Source organism: Pseudorasbora parva, chromosome 6 (assembly GCF_024679245.1).
Source record: "Pseudorasbora parva isolate DD20220531a chromosome 6, ASM2467924v1, whole genome shotgun sequence".
NCBI classification, from domain to species: Eukaryota; Metazoa; Chordata; class Actinopteri; order Cypriniformes; family Gobionidae; genus Pseudorasbora; species Pseudorasbora parva.
Window position 1 is genome coordinate 21862167 of NC_090177.1, and position 20750 is coordinate 21882916.

General features: G+C 39.1%; 1 protein-coding gene across 4 annotated transcripts in view; it reads right to left on the reverse strand.

Moving 5' to 3' along the window:
• The window catches only part of nckap5l (NCK-associated protein 5-like), a 35548-nt gene that overhangs the window by 6007 nt on the left and 8791 nt on the right, over nucleotides 1-20750 (reverse strand). The window contains exons 1-7 of one of the 4 annotated variants that reach the window (XM_067446185.1): nucleotides 13267-13497; nucleotides 6217-6345; nucleotides 6064-6132; nucleotides 4997-5035; nucleotides 4681-4800; nucleotides 4260-4349; nucleotides 1076-4185 (exon numbers count right to left, since the gene is read on the reverse strand). In XM_067446185.1, coding sequence (XP_067302286.1) covers nucleotides 1076-4185; nucleotides 4260-4349; nucleotides 4681-4800; nucleotides 4997-5035; nucleotides 6064-6132; nucleotides 6217-6336 — 3548 coding nt within the window. In that variant the 5' untranslated portion in view covers nucleotides 6337-6345; nucleotides 13267-13497. Of the gene's footprint in view, nucleotides 1-1075; nucleotides 4186-4259; nucleotides 4350-4680; nucleotides 4801-4996; nucleotides 5036-6063; nucleotides 6133-6216; nucleotides 6346-13266; nucleotides 13498-20750 lie in introns of those variants that run through there. The other 3 variants (XM_067446187.1, XM_067446186.1, XM_067446184.1) reach the window with 3 other exon arrangements.

Sequence of the window (20750 nt, forward strand, 5' to 3'; positions counted from 1 at the left end):
TAATTATATAAGAAAGATGCGCTGTTCCGAGTCTTTCCGAAAAAAGCCGAGCGGGTGGGGGCGTGTCGTGTGAGCGGAGCTAAATAATGACGTGTGGAGCAGCGCGCTGCAGTGAGGAAAGTGAGTCGCTCTGTGAGGAAAGTGATTCGCTCAGTGAGGAAAGTGATTCGCTCAGTGAGGAAAGTGATTCGCCCGCCGCGTGAGGAAAGTGAGTCGCTCTGTGAGGAAAGTGATTCGCTCAGTGAGGAAAGTGATTCGCCTGCCGCGTGAGGAAAGTGAGTCGCTCTGTGAGGAAAGTGATTTGCCCGTCGCGTGAGGAAAGTGCTAATACAGATCGACCGCCGGCCTATCAGTGGGTAAGTCAGTAGCTACTGGTTATATCACCTGTTTAGCATCCTACAAGCCAGCGCTTTGATGGGCGTAGCCTGTTGCTTTCGCTCTCTCCCTCGCTCTCTCTCACGCGCTTCCGGTAGAATTGTCCGTAAGGCCCATACAAGGAAATTCCGCCCCCGTTAACGTCAAAGGGGACGCATGATCTCAAAAAACTTGCCGAAACTTATGACTAACCGGAAGTAGTATTTTTGACAAAGAAATACTCCCATCAAACGTCCACCTTAACTTTTGAAACTTTGTCTATGTTTAGTATGGGATTCCAAGTCTTTAACAGTGTAAAAAGATCAGTATGCATGAAACAGCATTTCACCCCCCCTTTAAGCAATATGCAGTCGCCTAGCCACTATGACAGCTGACTCACTAGTCTTATTCAAATAAGCACATTTATAATCTTATTCTCAAAGCACATTTTCTCACCTTACTCATTCATCAAATATTTCAATTAGCCTTCATTACCTGCAAACCTGCACTACAACTATGTACTTAAAGGTTAAGTTCACATGGAATTCACTTGTCTTTGACTTGTGGGTTTATTTAGTGATTCATGCATGAAAAGAAAATGTCTTCAAATAAAAACACTGAAAATGCAATGCTTTTTGGTGAAATGACCTGCTTAAGTACTTATTTACTTAAATAAGCGCCTGTAAAATAGTTACTGTAACAACTGTTTTATTGTACTTACCGGTTTAGCAGCTGCTGCATGAAGTTGTCAGATGGCACTCCTCTGTACATCACAGACAGCTGGCCTTGGGCTTGGTCCATCACCACCTCACAGGAGTGACCCTTTCCTTGTCGGTCCAAGGCCACTCCATTCACATAAGCCCGCTCTTCTTCAAGAGCTTTATGCAAGCCCTCTGCCTTCTCAATCAGCATAGAAATGTTTAGGCTCTCACCCTCTGTTTTCTTCGTAGCCCCCTTGGAATCCTTGCCCACCGAGGATATATTGAGTTTCCAGTCTCTCTTATCATCTTTCACTTTCGACGTTTCTGGTTTGCGGCTAAGCGCCGGAAGCTTGCTTTTTCTCAGACCAAACCAGCTAGCAATTCCATTGGAAGCCTTTTGCTTGACCTCAGCCATTTGCCCTTTATCTTGCTCTTGCAGTTTCAACATATTTTCCTCAATGCCCTTCATGACCTTCTGCTCGATAGAAGACTGTGGGCTGGGGGCAGAGTGCCTCTTTTCTTCAGTGGACTCTACTGGCCTTGGTGGAGGAGGAGGAAGACTCTCTCCATAAGAAGAATTCTTCTTCTTATTGGCCCTGAGATGGCTTCTGTCCTCAGATTTGGACATGTACCTCTGAAACTCTTGAGTAGGCTTCCCATCTCGGTTCATTGAGGGTGGCACAGTTTTAGTTGGTGATTTGAGTGGGATTTTATTGGGGCTGCCACTTTGGGGACCACTAACATTTTTTGCATTATACGAAAGGCTATGGGGTGTTGTATTCTTAGCATAGCTAAACAAAGCCTGCGCAGCCTCTAGGTTAGTAGAAGGTGGATGCATCTTAGATTTTGGGCTTTCTTGCTTGGCTAAGAATGTTCTTGAGGTTTCATGTTCAAGTTTGGAGACTAATGTGCAAGACGGAAGAGACCTGACAGCTTGCTCAACAGGCTGAAAGGCTCCTTGTTGTTTTGAAACAGCACCATCAAGATGACTTGAATGGTATGATTTATCCTCAATGGAATCTGTGTTTTTAGGAAGTCTATATTCTCCAGATTTACAATCAGAGTTTCTATCAGCAGTTTTACTTTTATCGGTAGTTCTTGTTGGTATGCTTGCAGTAGACTGAATTTCTTTCTTCTCTGCAAGCGGAGGACAAGCTGTGTACTCCTCAGGGTTCCTCAACTTGCCAAGTGCAGCCAGTCGTTCTTTAAAAGAATGACTTGATTCACCTGAATGTCTACCAATCCCTGATTTCTTAGGAACAGGTGGTGGATCGTTCCTTTTAAAAGGTGATTCGGAACTCTGTGAATCATTATCTACCATTTCGTTTTTCTCCTGGCTCCTGGACCTTGTACTAATCCCAGTTTGAGCCTTTTGGGATGATGACTGACTAGGCAGACTGCGATGGTTGACTTGTTTATGCCACACCGGGCTCTCTGAGCTGTCCTCTTGGTCTGAAGAATCAGACTCTGGCGAGATGTCCTTCTGCTTGAAACTCGTTGGTCTCTCTATACCAAACTTGGTCTGCTTTCCTTTCGCACCTTCATTAACCGGGCTGGAATTTTGAAGAGATGTGCTCACTTCTCCAAGCAGCTGGGACACATCGGTTTTGGAGATATCCGAGACGTTTTCGTAGTGTGGAATTTTCTGAGGAGTTTTTTGAACATTAGAACTTTGTGTAGGCTTGGCTACTCGACTTGATTTAGGGATACCACAGCCAAGTTCTTTTGGCAATGGTGCAGGAACGTCGTCAGGTTGGGGTGGAGAAGTCGGAGCAGAGTGCGACTCCGATTTAAAAGGGGGCAGTTGTCTTTGCCTCTCTGTTGTGGTGGCTTTTCGAGTGGCTACGGGTGAATTGTGCACCTCATAGTTGTTGCTCCGGCAAGGAATCTTCGAGCTACGAGTCAACTGAGGACTGAGACGAGGTGGAGCAGGTACTGCAGTACGTTCTCCAATAGTGGGTATTTTAAGGAACTTGAGCAGTTTAGAGGGCGAGGCCTTGACCTCTCTAAGGCAGGAAACTTGATTTGTGCCGACCGTAATTTTCGATCTAATGGACTGAGGGTCAGATGGGGTGTCTTTCACAGGGACAGAGATGTCATCCAGTACTTTTGAGGCAGTATGATTCTCATTGGGAGAAAATAACAGACCTTTGTGAACTGGTTCATTGCTGTCCATCTCACAGTGTGTATTTTGTAAATTGTCTTTGAGTCCAAGAGTAGGCAGCTTTGAGGTGGCTATGCTGGCTCGACAGACATAGTCAGGGTCTTCTTTCGTTGCAAACTCTTCTTTCTCGAGTCTTTGTGGCACTACAACGTTTAAGTGCTTCAAGTCAGAGTCCAGCAGTGTCACATCAATTGTGCCATCATCACAAATTGTCTCATTGCAGGTGCTGCTGCTTGACCTGTTAGACTGAGACTCAAGTAGAAGGTCAGATAACCTATTCTTGTCTCTTGTTTCTACAGATACATGATCCGAGACTCCTCTGGGCTGATCTCTTTCTGAAATGGTCAATCTCGAGTATGATTCAGGGGCTTCTAATGGGTGAGGATCATTCTGTGGGTTAAGACCTTGTTCAGCTGAAACAATGGACATATCTCCAGATGCCCTATTTACAAACAGTTCACTTGTACCTGTGGCAGGTTTCACAAGACTCTGCATTTCCATGTTCTCTTGGAAATCGGGCCGAGCCAAATTGAGGTTATCGATGGTAAGGGGGGATGAAGTGCAACAATTGTGGCTACTCTTGGCTAAGCTGCCTGCATCTTTATTGGACAGCATCAAGCATGTGCTACAACTACCACACTTTACATTGCTGTGCTCTCCTCCATTCAAATGCTGATGTGTACAAACATCTGGACAGGAATGGGAACAATGTGCTTTGGGTGCATTGCACCTGGATGAATTGTCTCTGCAGGCTAATACAGCCTCCTTAGAGGCAAGAGCCTGGCTATAGTCACAGATCGAGGGAATGCCAGAGGAACGATGGTACCGAAGTGGATCTGTTTCTTCAAGCTTGCGGAGGACTTCTAAAATGTGTGCTTTTTTCTTCAAGAATGGGGACATGGCCTCCATGGACGTGGATGAGCCTTGGGTCTCAGGTATGCAATTTTGTGCACATTCGCTGTTGCCCTGTGGAACCAAATTATAAGGATGAGGAAAGTTGTCATACAAGATTCAACAAAGACTTTGTTTACGGCTTCTACCTTGGCCTGTGAGTTTCTCTGAGCCTCCATCAGTTTGTTAGATTCACTGTGCTGCAGCTCTCCGATGTGCTCCAGACAGGGTCCTGGCTGCTTTGATAAGACACATCAGGTAAGCTTTAAGCTTCTTATTATATGAATCAATTACTGGATTATGCAAAACATGTATGGATTTATAACAAGGGTATTTTGCTTGTTTACGCATAAAATCCTTGTAGTCACAACTAAAAAATGCTGCCCAAGCACACCAGGAAAATTAAACAGGAAGAGGTTAATTGAGCCATTTTCTTCATTTTGCAAACAAACCTAATAAGACATCCCTGTGGAGTTTGAAGAATGTTTTGTGCAAAACATCAAAATACGATGGAAAAAAGCATAGTGCCAGTTCTATTTTAGTTTAAAGTTGAAGGATTTAATCATTTACCTGCTGATGTACACATGACTGACTGTGCAATTTCTCCTGCAGGAGCTCACACAGTGTTCTGTTCTGCCTCTCCAAATCAAACACACGCATTTTCAGCTTAATGCATTCCTCTCGAAGATCCTAAAAGAATAATTTACGGCAAAACATTAAAAATATATATACCACTAATAAAATATACAATAACTAAATTAATAAAGATGTATAATAAACAATTCATATATCAAAACAAATTAAATATAAATAAATCTTTTGACTTTTCAGTTCAATTAAAGTTTTTTATAAATTTGTTTCTGATGCAAAACCAAAAAGTTTTTACCTTTTGATTGAGTAATGCTTGGACAACATGGTTGGCCACCTAAAAACCAACAACAAGAATTAAACAGAATACTTTCAGGGAGATTTTAATTATCATTTGACAAATGGTTTTGACTAATGAAATTATTATCTGACTAAATACCAGATATGCTCATAAAGGAAGTTCTTTTTTCGTTCTTTGCTTAGTATAAAAGAACTTCAAAAAATGTGTGAGCAGCGATATACTATTTAGATGAATATGTGAAAAAGATATGCCCTGCATCTCAATGTGCATATACACAAAGTAGTATGCCCTAAATAGTATTCAAAATTACTAATGCCACATACTATTTTGGATTAATAATATCCACATTGGGACACAGGCAAGCACTAAGAGAGTGCTGCAATATAGCCACATATTTATAATAAAATATTATAATTAGTATACGTATTTTTGATATATAACAGCCTGTAATGATAAATACCTTATAAAAATATATTTAAAATTAAATTAGGTGCCTCTCATTCCTATTTCCTCTCCATATCTGTACATCTCTGCTGGTGGCATTGTTTGTAAAAAATGTATACGCCTATTCATGCCTACTAACTATCATTACATGCATTTATATAGCATCATGCCTGCACGCTGAGCAAGATTGTTCTTCAATGAGTGGGTGAAAGAGCCGGGATGTATGAGGATGAATTACTACAGCACTTGTATCATTGCACTAAATGGCTATTAGCTGTGAAAAGACAGTGTCAGTCAATGTGTTGGACAAAACAGCGTTCATAAATGTAGGGAAAAAAAGTTGCTTATCATATTTTCCTAACAAGCAACCACATTTTTTCAAATAAGCCCAAAAAACCGCAACCCACAACTCTAATTTTTTAACGCGACTTGCCAAAAAAAAGAACCCCAAAGTCGCGTTACATGCGGACTTGGCAAACTTGCGCACCAGTTCATTCTTCGATTTAGGCGATTAAGGCGAAGGGGCCTTAATGATTTGGCTGTCTGCATTAGAAAAAAACATTGCAAATCTCCATAGCAAGGCAAATGCATGGCTTGGTAAGAAACAATATTTAACTCACCTCATCCAAGCATCGTTCATATGCTTCTCTCTGACTCTCGTTTGCTAATGAAAGGGCAGAGTTCTCAGCCTGTACAAAAATAGAACAGTTTCAACAGCAAGGAAGAAAAGTAAACAAAACGGTATTCTTGGTTAAAGTATATATGGCACTTACTTGAAGTTCTCTCACTCGCTCCAGAAGCTCACTGCTACTCTCTTCCTCTAGATAGGACTCCAGATCACCCTCCTCAGACTCAAAGTCCTCATCTACTCTATTTGGGGCCTCTTCCGACATTGTCTTTACCTTGAAACATAAAAACAAATATTTTTGTAATATATGAATGAAATAAAAGCACTATATAAAATGTAACAAATTATTACCAGTATTTCTTATTATAGTTCTTAGAGGTGAAGTGTCAAATGTTTTTGATGTCAATACTTTCTTCTGTCTAAGTTTAATATGCAGATACTACAAGTAAGTCAAAATAGTTTGAGCTACCTGCCATGGCAACTATGGTGGGACTACTTGAGTTTGGGATGGGACTACCTGTTTGTCCTTCAAATGGAAGATGAGGGAAGTGTTTGGCAAAACTTGTTTGAAGACAGGTATTATTTATCCAATTCCCCTCTGATGTGCTAATGAGCAACAAATTACACATTCCAGAAGGTCAGATTCTTACTTTGTAAACCCTGTGTTTGCATATTGCAAACAACTGGTTAAACAACCTGTGAACCAGATTTCAATACATTCTTGTGTACTTTAGGAGTTACAGAACAAACACTAATGGTGTTCCTTTTAATCTTATTGTAAAGTAGTTAGTGTAATTATCAAGTTTTTGAGATAGCTGGAATTGAGTAAGCAGAACTCAAGACCCTGGCAAAAACACATCTTCACTTTAATAGTGTCATCAGAGGGGATTAGACAGAAGAAGAGGACTGAAAACACAAGAGGATTCCAGCCATCATGCAGTTTCATGACCTACTGACTGACTGACTGGGGCAGAGAATCGCATCCTCGTGGCATGCATTCAAACTTAGATGACACAAGCCGTTTTCAAAGACCTGTTCTAGTGTGTGCTAAAGAAAATGAGGGCTCTAATTTCTGAAGTTTTCTGAAATTAAACCAATGATATATAAATGTATGGCTTTCCCAAGCATCTGTGTGTTAGTAAAATCTGATTGGCAAACCAAGAATTTTCCCCTTTTTACTTTGCATATAACACCTTTATATTAATAAATGCAAGGCTACACTGACATGGTTGGTACCGAAAAGTATTTATATTTATCAGCCATTAACCAATGTATTGGCTAAGATATTAAGGTTTTATTGGCAATCACAAAATGTAAATTCATATATACTTATTGGACCAATTCAAATGACATTAAAAAGTACACATTTATCAGCCAAAAAAACTGACAAACTGATTGTGCATTCCTAAGAAAATGTTAATATTTTGAACTCAAAGAAATCCCAATGATATCAAAATCGCATCTTAACATGTGTTGGAAAGGCTGATGGGTATCAGTGTTTTGTTTATGTAAACATCTTCACTGTTTAACTATACCACAACTGTAGCATCCAGTCACCTTTCTCCACCCATTCCCATCAATGCACTATATCATAAATTTGACCTTCAATATGAACACCGGATGTAGTCAGCAGATGGACTATCATTGCAAAATTGAATCTAAAAATCAATATGTTCATGGGATTCATTCATAATTGATCCTCTAAGTATTCGTTGTGCTCATTTAACTCTTTGCAAGTGAATAGCTTAAATGGAAACTCCATTTCTGGAAGTAAATGAATACAAAGGCTATTGGGGTCAGAGGGTTGACGGATTGCAGCGGGTCAGAGAACACTGCTCTGTTTTAACAGTAAAGGATGGCCCTACGACAGGCTCCAGGCCACACTATAGAGCTGGTAGTTCCTGTAGTGCCAGGAGGCTCCTTTCACATGACAGACTCTTTTCACAGAGACACAAGGCACAGCCTTCCAATAAAAGATGTATTTGTCGCATAACTGTGACAGAACGGATACATTTGGACTTCATTCAGAAGACGGATAATTCAGAAGACAATCTTATCCAAAAACACGGAATTTAATTCATTTACAAATCCATAAATCTTACAAACTAAAAGCCTTAAAAATAAAGTGAAATAAAATAAAAGCCAAAAACTCACCAATAAATGAATATAGTAAAAATCCAAAGCCCTGGGCAAATGAAATGTTATATCTTAAAAGTAAGTTCATACGATAGCGCTCTGAAGAACATATATAGCTAGAGGAGTAGAACTAACCGGTATTCCAGGTTAAGAACTCTTGTCTTGTCCTCTGAATTTCATTGTGTCATGCTCAAGCTCTCATGCATGTCTGTCTAAAAGAGTCATGTGATAAAGATTCTGAGCTACCAGGAAGTTAAATCTACATATAATGCATAAGCTGTGACATTTTGGTTCCACAACATTTGCAATACAGGATTAGCTAGAACTGTGCCATGTCTCTGCTCCATTTTTACCCTATGCTGTTAAAGCTTGACCATTTTCCAATTGCTGGTGGCTAGGGCTGGGCAAAATCTCATGAGATCACCAGCAGCCTCGATCATCTTGCTTTTCATCTATGAAACACTTACAAGAAATGAGAAATGTATGGGTGATTAAGCTGATTCTGGTGAATCAGAGCCTCAAAAGCCTATTTTGGGGTCTTGATAACATCGGTAGTGGAGAGATGATGTTCAGTATAAAAATTACCCTCTACTGCTACTGTACTTTTTAACCTTCCTCAAATGTCTCCAGAGAGACAACACCCAACATTCCTCAAGAGATGTTTAAACTGACTAAAACATTAGCTACTGAAGATGAGTCATGATGGATTTTTTTTTAAACTTTGATATAGTGATTAATATTATCATTAACATAACACATTTTAATATTATTCTGCATTCATCTTGAACTTCAGATATAGATTGATCTAATTATCTATTTTATCTAAATTCATCAATCTAATTGTTAGTTTCAGTCCTACCACACCTGGAAAAAATGATTCAACCAAACTGCTATTAGAAACATTTCCTGCGTTTGAGAAACAGATCGGAATTTAAATCATGACTATATTGCGGCAAGGCTCTTGCATCATTGTCAAAATGTGGTTCTGTCGAGGACAGACATCCTGAGGGTCCTAATGGCCTCACCTACAGCACAATATTTTCTTCAACACACAACTGTGTTCAGTCCAACAGGGCTAATCCTCTGTGTTCTTACAAGGATCTAAGAAGATTAGCATCAGTTTGCATCTGGACTTAAAGTTGCTGCATACACACTGTCATATTGCATGTGACAGCCTAGATCTGTACTGGGATCTTTTGTTGATTAAATAGATGAAATGCAAATTGTGTCTTTATTTAGTCACCCTCATGTTGTTCCAAACCTATTATTTGTTTCTTCAAGAACAAAAAAGGGATTTTTTTTGTGAAGAATATCTATTCTTGACCAAACTTCAATATAATAAAATTAAATGGGGACTAGGTCTGTTCAAACTCCAAAAATGTCACCATACAATGGTTTAAATATGTCAATTGAGTCTTCAAAAGCCACACAATACTTAAAGTATCTTTTAAAGTATATTTCTGTCACAATAAAAAGACAAAAAACCCCATATTAACTGATAACCATTCCCTCTGCTGAGCTGTTCACTCTGAGTTGAACTTGAGAATCAGTCAGAATTGCAAAAATTCTGTCAAATTTTGACTGATTACAGATGAATCAGATATTACACTGATTCATAATGGTTTGAAGCTTCACGAAGCGTTGTTTTGAAATCGGCCATCATTATATAGTCCTTATTTTGGGGGGACAAAATCTCTTCTCATCGCTTCATAAAATTACTGTAGACCCACTGTAGTGAGATGGACTTTGTAAAGACGTCTTTAGTGCCTTTTTATTGGTCTTGAGAGAGAAAATGACATTGTGGCCAACGGAGGCCTTTCTGCGACATCGGATTTCAACAAAATGTCTTAATTTGTGTCCCGAAGATAAACAAAGGTCTTAATGGTGTTGAACGACATTAGGGTAATTCATTAATTAATTAACTAACCCTTTAATGCGAATAATGGGAGATAGAAACACATTTGCTGAATAAATTCTGACATAACGAATATTAAACCCACGTGACTGTTTCCACAGATGGTGTTTTATTTACTGTTGGTTACTAGGTTACCAATACCACCATCACTCACTCAAACAACTTAATTGAAAGTTTAACTTTTTAAAAGAGTCGCTTCACGTTTGGATGGAACCCCAGCCATGGACAGTTATTAAACTGAATTGAAACAACATTGAATTTAAATTGAGCTGAATATCCACACAATTTCCTACTGAAACTGTATGCTTCATAACGGATTAATTTCAACATTAACACTTATTCTATTATTTATTAATTTGAAGTTGCGTTGAAAATGTTTTAATTTTATTTATAAAGATCTATATAAATAATATTTTTTGAGCTTGATAGTATTATATTGACAGCTCTATATAAATAAAAAAGAGTGGCTGGAATATGCTTTAAAAATTCACCTTTCTTTGTTCCACAAAAGACAAAAGATAAAAAAATTTGGGTCAATCAGGCATTTTAAAAAAACAAAAAAATCCACATTCATCAACCACTATTCAGAATTCCGGGGGTGGACATATCCACCATAATATCTAGGATAGTTAAAGCCCTACTGTATATACCACAGTATAGTAGAGTTGGTTTTAGCGACAAGCAAAAACAGAGGCAAACAAGCACCCATGCCAACAGGATTCTTGGCAGTGCTCAAGCACAATGCAAGCCTCTTAATCCACTGATATGCTGTATAGTAAACATAGCAATAAAGCACTGTGGCAAACCCAAAACAGGGCCCCAAACTCATTTGTCTGTAAAGCAGTACATTTATTGAGGCTAAGCTTCTGAGAGACTACTGTTAATGTTGGTAGGACTTATATTCTCCAATACTTCTGAGTCACTGGCTTGGTATGATGCCCAGAGGAGAGAAGTCTACTGAATGTGACTAAGACTAGAAATCAAAGCTCCACTCTGAGACGAGAGTCCAACAAAGCCTGGTGGAGTCAGACACCAGAGGCCACTGTCTGTTTTGCTGGATATATCAAACACAAGAGAGCCACTCTTATCTGACAGTATAGAGGACACAGCATCTGGAGAGGTTGGTAAACTTGATCAAATGATGTAGAGGAGAATGTCTACTCAATCAGAAAGAAAGACGGATAAGGAGTTTTAGATTGCACACAATGTCAAATTAATTTTTACCATCACAGATTGAACCATTTTATCTGTACAATGCAAGGGCATGAAGACTAAGAGAAAAATCACAACCACATGCCTTTTAATAAATGTAATGTACATACTTTTAGCGATTACAAAAACAATGTAGATGGCTGAGAGATTAAAACATTTTAATCTGCTAATTAAAAGTGTAAACAGTTCCAGCAAATTCTTATTCTCCACAGAAACATAGTACAAGCGTATTTGACTTAGTCCTTTGTGTCGGTGTGCAAAAAAAAAAAAAAAATTCCATATTTCTTTCACCAGCTTCAGTTCACTAACAAGCCATGAATGACTGCCTGCCATGGATATGCCTGTCATTTTGCATATTTGGGAGGGGGGCTCGTATAGTTGCGAATGATATCTCGAATAATGCAAATTAGGATTTAAAAGAGTGTAGATAAAAAAGGGAAAGTGGATGTTGGGGGGAGGACCTGCATGGCTCGGAGGGGTGGAATAAAGCCAGTGTGAAGGCAATCAAACACAAGTAGGGCTCTCAGGGATCCCAAAATGTGCTGAGAGCTCCGCCTCCATCCCCCACACTCGAGGAGTTATTAAGAAACAGCCAATCGGCATCCGAAGAGACGATCTCTGATTATTCACACCCTGCACAATGGGCACAGAGCCCTCAGACACCTTCATAACCCAATTATTGATCTGTTCGCATGATTTACGAGCTGATAAAATGATCAATCGTGCTAGGAGAGGAAACAGGCTGTATGCAAATGCATTAAATAGAGCTAAAATGAAGAAAAGCATTTTGTGAAAAAGCAAACAAACATATTATAGACAGTCCATCAAGTCCCTAAGGGCATTATTTTTTCTCTTTGATGTAAATTATTTCCAGGGATAAAGAGTCTCTGAAGTATGGCGAGACAGCTTCTATTCCTGAATGTGGCATTAAATATATAAAATCTTTAATAATGCAGGTTTATGCAGCTAGGGTAAAGATTTCCATTGCAATTTTCTGTGCGCTTTAAAGATTATTTCATCCACTCGCTCTGGCTGTCGCATCGGTGACAGCAAAGGCCCCCCCAAATGTTTATGGACTGTCTAGTCCTCCATTTTGCTCCAAACATGAAAGGTAAGCCATGTTACTCTGTAGCTTTCAGCAAAGTTACCACGCAGCCATCTGCAGACTCATGCACTATTGTTGTTCCTTTGCGGCAGTGCACCTATCTACACGAAGAACACCGTCTCCATCTGCAAGGCCTTGACTGCAGCACGAGCTACCTAAACACACTTAAATGAGGACTAAGCAAAAGCTTCAGCTTGTTCAAGGACTACTTTGATTCGCAGACTAACTGTAAATGAACTCCAGCCTAATTCTCAAGTACTTACAGTTGGCATGGAGTTAAATAAGGTGATCACTCACACCCAAACAATGAGTCCTTCAGGCATCACGCTGAAGGATGTAAACCACGCTGTCCCTGAACCAATGCAAACAGTCTTGTGCTTACTAACATTTTAGCATGCAACTGCTTCTCTAACCTAGATGGCGACTTTTTGATAGTCTTTTTAAAAATGCATCCACTGTTTTTCATAACAAGGAAAACTTGTATAGGTTGTTTCAGCATGCTACACCGGCTTAGGCAAACCGTTTTGATTGATTAGCATACAAAAATGATGATCATTGCCATTGTGACCTACCTAGAGCTTTTAAAAACGTTAATGCAGCAGGATAATACTGAAAAATATATTGTACAGACTGCTGCAGAACTGTTTGCCAACGAATAAATGCATAGTTGTTCCATACTAAGCCAAATCTGATATCCAACGGTTCACGAAACACTCCTGACAAAGTGCCTCCTAACACAAGTCACTGAAATACAGCAAGAAGTGTATAGAACAGATTCGACCATGGCTAAAAAAATTACACCTGCAAACAGCTATGCAAAAAATTACCTTTAATTCCAGTCAGAGCATCCCAGACATTTTAGTGCAGCCCATGCAGGGCATATGTGAGACACAAGAGCAGGATCTGCAAACGCCACAAAGAAACCCTTTTGTGATATTTTAGCGTCCCTCCGAGGAAATCCTCCTCACGTTACATTGGTAGTACAGTGCCTGTCCTTAGGCAAGTGCGAGGAAACTGTCTCTGCCGTCTGCAGTGGCCTCCATGTCCTCCCATTGTTCATGGGAGTGTGAAGCAGGCATCCTACCCCAATAGACCCAGCCTACTACAACAGCTGTGGGCCAGCCCCCCACCTCTCCTCTGAGTGTCTCTCCCTCCTCCAACGGCTGCAGCTAAACATTAACCCTACAACTGCTGGAGAGGCCATAAAAATAGAGGGGGTTATATTTCCAAAAGGCACCCTGAACAAAGATGAGGACAAGGACGGATATCCGAACAGAAGCAAGGGTAAAAAAAAAAACCAACAACAAAAAAAAACAGGAGTTACCTGGGCAACTCGGCCCCTTGTCAAGCTTCTTTTCTAAGAGGATTGAGACTGCTTTATCAGACTTGCACTGATTGGATTGCAACTGCAGATACTTTGGAAGTCAATGTAGAAGTGCATGACCAAAACCTGACCTGGATAAATAACATTGTTGGCAAGAGACTACGGGTGATTAAAAACGAAATTTGAAACAACACACACAAAAAATGTATCACAATTTGAGCTATATGCATTCAAATGGATGCCCTTGGCCATTTTATGGAGTGTTCAAACTTGAACGTTAAGATGCAGAGTAAAAATTAAAAAAAATTGTCCAACTTAAAAAAAAACAATGTTAATTTTCAATTAGGGGTCCGTTCTTGCATGAATATTTTGCCAATCATTACATATCTGGGTCTTTGGCGACCCAGATCCATACATAACATGGATCGATCTCTACCTGTTGCGATAGAATAAACTCTCCTGATTAGAGTAACATTATAGAATAATAAATTAAAAATAATAATATTTTGTTACCTTTTGGAGCTTGGAAGGGTTCAGTTTGAGGAGATGTTTTACACCATCATCACTCATCAGAGCTCATTTCCCAGTACATTCATCATGATCTCAAACATATTCTCAAAACTATAATTTTAAACGTTTTCAAAATTTTGTTCGCTGACAGCTTCTTTACCAGATCTACTATCAAGTGACAGTGAAACTAATATTTGATTGTGTTCAGTGCTTGCTCTGCTGTAAATCACTGAGCCCTTTCAAGTTTCGCTGATGATAATTCCTATTCTTTTGTTTTCTGCCTGCAGTAACTTTAAGTGAAATGTCACATTATCATTGTCTATCAGATATTGCCACCTTGTGAAATAAAGATTAAAGGGTTATTTCAGCAATTAGCATATGGCTTTCTATCAGTAGAAACCCTGGAGTATATTTGAATGATCGTGAATTGAGAAATCTACGATTGTGAGCTTCATTGTTACGTTATAGGGCTATGAAAGACACCTCTACAGAACGTGTAATTCAGTAGCCCTGCCCACCTTGTGCCACAAGATGATCGGATCACTAGCCAGCAGCAATAACAATGTGGAAGAAGATAGCAAGATATTGTGTAAGAACACAGTCGCTGTATAAGCTTCCTTCGGATCATAATATTAGGAATGTGTGAAGTTCCAGCTCACATAGGGAAGACCATGTAGGTGTGTTCACTTCATTTCACAGCGGAATCGTTTGTAAACAAGTCTCAAGTGCTGGATTTGCAGACACAATGTTGTGCTTGCTATTTTGGAGCTGTGGCTAGAGCTGTATATATATATATGTCTGTGTGTGTGTGTGTGTGTGTGTGTGTGTGTGTGTGTGTGTGTGTGTGTGTGTGTGTGTGTGTGTGTGTGTGTGCGAGCGAGCGAATGCGCAGTTCCGATCTACGCAGTTTCTATCGACCAATCGTGCGGGTGAGGGCCATGTAATACAATCGCAGGTTGATCAGAAATAAATCATTGTGTTTGTTTGATAAAGACAAGTTGCAGTTGCCGCTTTCAAAATAATCTCTCCCTCATGTGAACTGACAGGGGCTAGAAATGACAGCGGAGCTGAAGCTCATTAAATATGCAAATCTTAACCAATCCTAGCCATGAGCGTTTACTTCCAAGTCTCCAGTGCGTCACGCCCATCAAAACCCAGCGTTCAGGAGAGAGCCTCAAAACCAGTGTTGAAAATAGCCTATTACTTATTAGTTATTATGTTTTTAAATGTAAAAACCACACGAACGTCATTAGTTGACCTCAGACAACAGTATAAAAAATAAAAAAGCCAGTTCATGACACATTTAAATTATTGTTGTGCAGAATTTTTTCTTTTTTACAAAAATAAAAAAAATGAATGGGAAAACAACCATTCTTTTATCACATCTTGGTTTATAATTAATCGAGTAATGAAAAAGAAGGTACATGTCTTTTATTTATTACATCTGAAATTATTTGACAGATGCCATGATCTTCTGATCATGATAACTGATCTCTGGCTAATTTGTTTTTCAAAAAAAATTGCAGATGCGATTAAAATATCTGGATAAAGATGTCTGAGATTACGGTGTATGCTTGGGTTAATTGGAAAGGGCATATACATATATCAATACTCAAAACCATGATCATGATCTTTTTTTCAATGTCAAAAGTAGCCTATTGTAATGTACAGACATCAGCAGACTGTACTGATGAAGAATATTATATCACGCAAATAAACCGCAATACCTTAGAATGGGAGTTTGTATTTTTTTACATTTTTATTCTTTAACATTTTTTTTATCTACATACACCGCGGGTCCCCTTACAGTGAACTTTTGCACTGTATTGTTTCTACAGTAGCCCTAAACAAACTGCTTTATAACGCGCTAGCTACTCTCTATGGTCTACGATGATGACATTTTTGTCCTGTGTCGGCCACCGTAGCTTCTCTATGCATTCCGAAAGGGAGGGGTGAGATGCCGCTAAAATTTACACAGTGCACCTTTAAAAGATTAATTACAGGTTGATTAAAACTATATTTTATTGTCATGTAAATGCTTATGACTAAAATTGTACCAAATTGTGAATTTGTTTTTTAACAGAATGCCAGCTTCTGTGGCTATTTTCAGAGCGAGAATATTTATGGTAAAACTATATCAGGTTTTTACAAATTATTTTGCTAAAAACTCTAAAACTGTATTTGCTTCAACTTGTGTTCAAGAGTGTTAATGGAGTAAAAAAGGTTTCTCTCACAAGGTTAGAACCAGCACAAATACATGCTTGTGCCAGAAAGGGTTTTTGAAAGTGTCCTATATAATGTGAATGGAGCTCGATTACACATTGTGTCATGCATCCTTCGACAGACAGACTTTACTTCGCTCTAACTAGATTATAACTGCACATGTACACATGTTTATTGGTAACCTGAGAGGAGATTTTGACACCGTTGTATATTCCCCTTATAAAAAAAAACAATCCCTTTGCTGGGACAACAAAATTCTTACAGGCACTAAAACCTTATCTAAATATCTTATCTAAATATCTCAGCGTTATGGCTACAGAGCTGGTCTAGGAGACCAAAGGGCTGAAAAAGCTCGTCCCTGACTGTGAATGAACCTCAGATCATGCCCTTGCCAGATACTAATTCATATGTGCATGTCTGTAGGAGGAATTTCACCTCAGCTGTTAGTGTCTTCACATGAGTCGACCAAATTGGATGAAATGACCCAAATGCAAGGGGGTCACATGTTTTCTTGGAGTCAACAGTCAAGGGGTGAGAGCTTTCTGGACAAAGGGCCATTGTGATCCTTTAAACTCCACTTTCACGTCTCTAAACACCCAAGAGGGATAGACTTACGGCATTACATACAATGATCCGGATCCATAATGAGGTGTATTGTGACATGATGGTCTTAAATGTCAGGAATTCAGAGCAGAATCTTATTGGGAGGTCGTCTTGCCTTTCCAGTGAGTTGCCAATTCACTGCTCAGCAATGACATGCAAAGTGGAGCACACTTGAAAGCGTCTGTAAGCCTCAGGTGCCAAGTGACATTAACATGCTTGCAACAGTTCTGCTCAACTACATCTCCTTAAACACAGCTGGACATTTGGCCTAATTAGACAATCTCAAAGGAAGTAATGCAGGCAATTACATTTCAAGACTGACTGGGCAATATCTGGAACTCACAAATGTTACATAACTACAACAACAGTGATTTGATAGAGCTGATTAGGGAATCTTGGATTCTGTGTGGGAGATGATGAAACACTTGAGAAAAGGATGTTACTGAAATTTCTTGGAAACCAAACTCTAATCCAAAGATGCAGAAACAGAGAGATACGTTTTGTTTTTGTTTTTAAATTAGCATCTCTTTTCTGCCTATGTATATTTTATATTAGTACTTTGTCTGTATATATTTATCATTTTTATTTAATTTATTTTTTGTGGTATTATAGTATACAAACAGACAGACGCACAGTATAATACCCCCAAATAAATACATTTATTGCATTCATACTGATTAAGAAGATTCCAGAATAAACAGTTATCCATATTTAATTATTTTAATAAAAAACTAAAATACTTTTCTTCTTTTTTTAAAGTTAAACCAATACAATTAGGTGTGGGCAATATGACCAAAATCTTATATCACAATATGAGCAATTTTATTTTACGATAATGATATATATCACAAATATCGATCAGCTCCATGAGTCGGTGGGCAAGGCTACTGGATTAGATGCACTGTAGATTCTGTAGAGGCAATGTTTCGTCACCCAAGTATGAAGCACAGGACCGTTTATTAGGCCTGGAGTCTATAAAAGCTTTTCTTTGACTAACAAGGAAATTTTCAGCTCTGAAACTTAGAGAATATTCTTATTTTACCATTAGGGGTGGGAATCTTTTACTATCTCACGATTCAATTCGATTCCGGTTATTGAGGCCACAATTCGATTCATAACCAATTTTCGATTAAAAAAGATTTTTGATTCAAAACGATTTGATTTTGAAAATATCAAAATAAAATCCGCACCCTCCCAGACCCGTTAATATTTGGCCCGTTACCCAACCCGTGCCCGCGTCATGAATGGGCTAATGAAAGAGGCTCTGCCTTTAAAGACGCGTTGTCAACAATTTCATATACTCCACTCACCAACTCTTCATCCATTGCTACTCCTGCAACGCTCGCTCCGACTGGGCTACAAGAGGCATCAACAGTTGCACTGTCGCAGAGGTGGTGACGTAATGGTTCAAATGGCATATCGTTGTTGTGTGTATGTGTAATGGTAACTTGAACATAGAAATTGTAATACAGTATGTTACAGGGGGAAGAAGGAGGCGGGAACCGGCGAACATTTAAAAGACTTTAACCAAACAAACAAAAAAAGTAACGTGGGCAGCCCCTCACGGACAACTGCCACACGCACACATAAAACGTAAACACAACTCAACGTCAAATCCAGGTCTGGTGAGCTCTCGTCCTTATTTGCCTCCGAGCTCCCTTAGAGGACTCGGTGTGGCTTGCAGTTGACGCTCAGTCACAATCACGCCCCGGTCTCGCTCGCTCTCTCGCTCTCTCGCTCGTCCACCGCGCCACAGAAATATTGCACATAATTTTCATCCGGGCTACTACCCCCCCGCACAGAGTTAATTATCCATCCGCATCCCCGCCCATGATTTTTATAAATGTCACAATTTGCCACTTTTATGCCGTTGCAGGACTCTACGTCGCGTATAGGCTAGTTACAAAATGGAGACAAACAGCCAGCTGATTTTATTAATTTATTAAATCGATTCTTGGACATTTCAGATCGATTCTGAATCGTTGCAAATTAGAATCTAGATTCTTCTGTGAATCAATTTTTTGGCACACCCCTAATTACCATGACCTTTTATATATCAAAAGCTCAAGGGAAAGTTGATTTCTCAGTTTATCACCCCTTTAAAATCTGGGAGGTATTCCAGAAAGCAGGTTATGTGACATACACTGGTATGTTTAGTGGCAAGTTAGCAGATAACCTCAACTTTCAGATCCAAAAACGGAGGTAACTTTCAGGGTATGCAGGTAACCCTAGCAACTCACTCTCTGAACATAACCTGCTCCGGAGCAGGTTGTGTTTCAGGCTAACACCGGCTTCACACTGCACAGGCAAGCAGTGCATTGGCAGGGCAGAAGCAGTGCATATAGAGAGCGGGAGCAAGTGCGCGCCCGTTGTGCATTCTCACTGGCAGCGTTTGTCTCGCGCAGCTGAACCGCATGAATATTGTCCATTCTGTCACATTTTCCGGTGTTCTCCTCAATACTGTCATTCTTGTGCTCTGATTTATGATGGGCAGCAAATTCTGCCGCAAATGTGACATGTTCCCCTGTGTCCAAAACACAAATGCATATAACATGCTGTAGGTATGCATTGTAAAAGTATCCTTAAAGTTAACACATGCCTCTAGTTTTAATCATTTAAACGGCCTGTTGAAGTTTAGGAAAAAACTTTTGGCAGTGATGTGTTGTCATGTATTTTATTTAATATTTTTCACAGCACTTGATCTGATATGGTGATAGTGAAACACAGGACACTTCATTAAATTATTTTATGGTAAAATTTGTTGTTTTTCATGTTAATCAGGTCAATTTGCAAGCACTGCCGATTCGGCTCTGCTCCGTGCTGCCGCGCCGTCTCTGCGTACGATGTGAATCCTCTAATCTGCTTACGCTCTGCTAACGTGTACAGTGTGAAACTGGCCTTAGTTTGCTTAAGAGGTATTCAGATGTTTTGAATAATAAATATAGTTATTAATATAACCAAATTTGTTTCAGTTATATAATATACAATATTATATATTAATTCTAAAGAACTAGAATACAATTTTTTTTTACAAAAAGTGTAAATGTTAATGCAATTAAAAAATATGTATTTATTTTAGTCATCTCACTGGATCTGCATTCCATTTATTAGCATCAAATAAACAATATAATCCTTATTCTCAGTTAATACAGATTACTTATTAAACAAAGACACTGGAAAAATGATTGCATAACCACCAAATAGGTGATGATGTGAATTAAGTATGTTATGTAAATCGCTATTAAACAAAAGAAGAAGAGGAAGTAAAATGGCACGCTTCTTCTTAGCGTCTGTTTCATGGTGAATCATAGATTTCTAGCTCTGTTGAGAATGTCTTGTGTTAACCGAGAACATACTCTGAGTTGTCTGAACTTACTCCCGGACTCGTTTTTGGAACCAGCATACCTCGAGTAAGCAAGGTTTGGGTTAATCAACCGAGAGTTTAAGATATATGTGATGGTAAGTTAAAGGGTTAATTCACCCAAAAGTGAAAATTCTGTCATTAATTACTTACACTCTAATCGTTCGACACCTGTAACACCTCCGTTCATCTTCGGAACACAAATTAAGATATTTTTGTTGAAATCCGATGGCTCAGAAAGGCCTTCATTGGCCACGATGTAATTTCCTCTTTCAAGACCCATAAAAGGT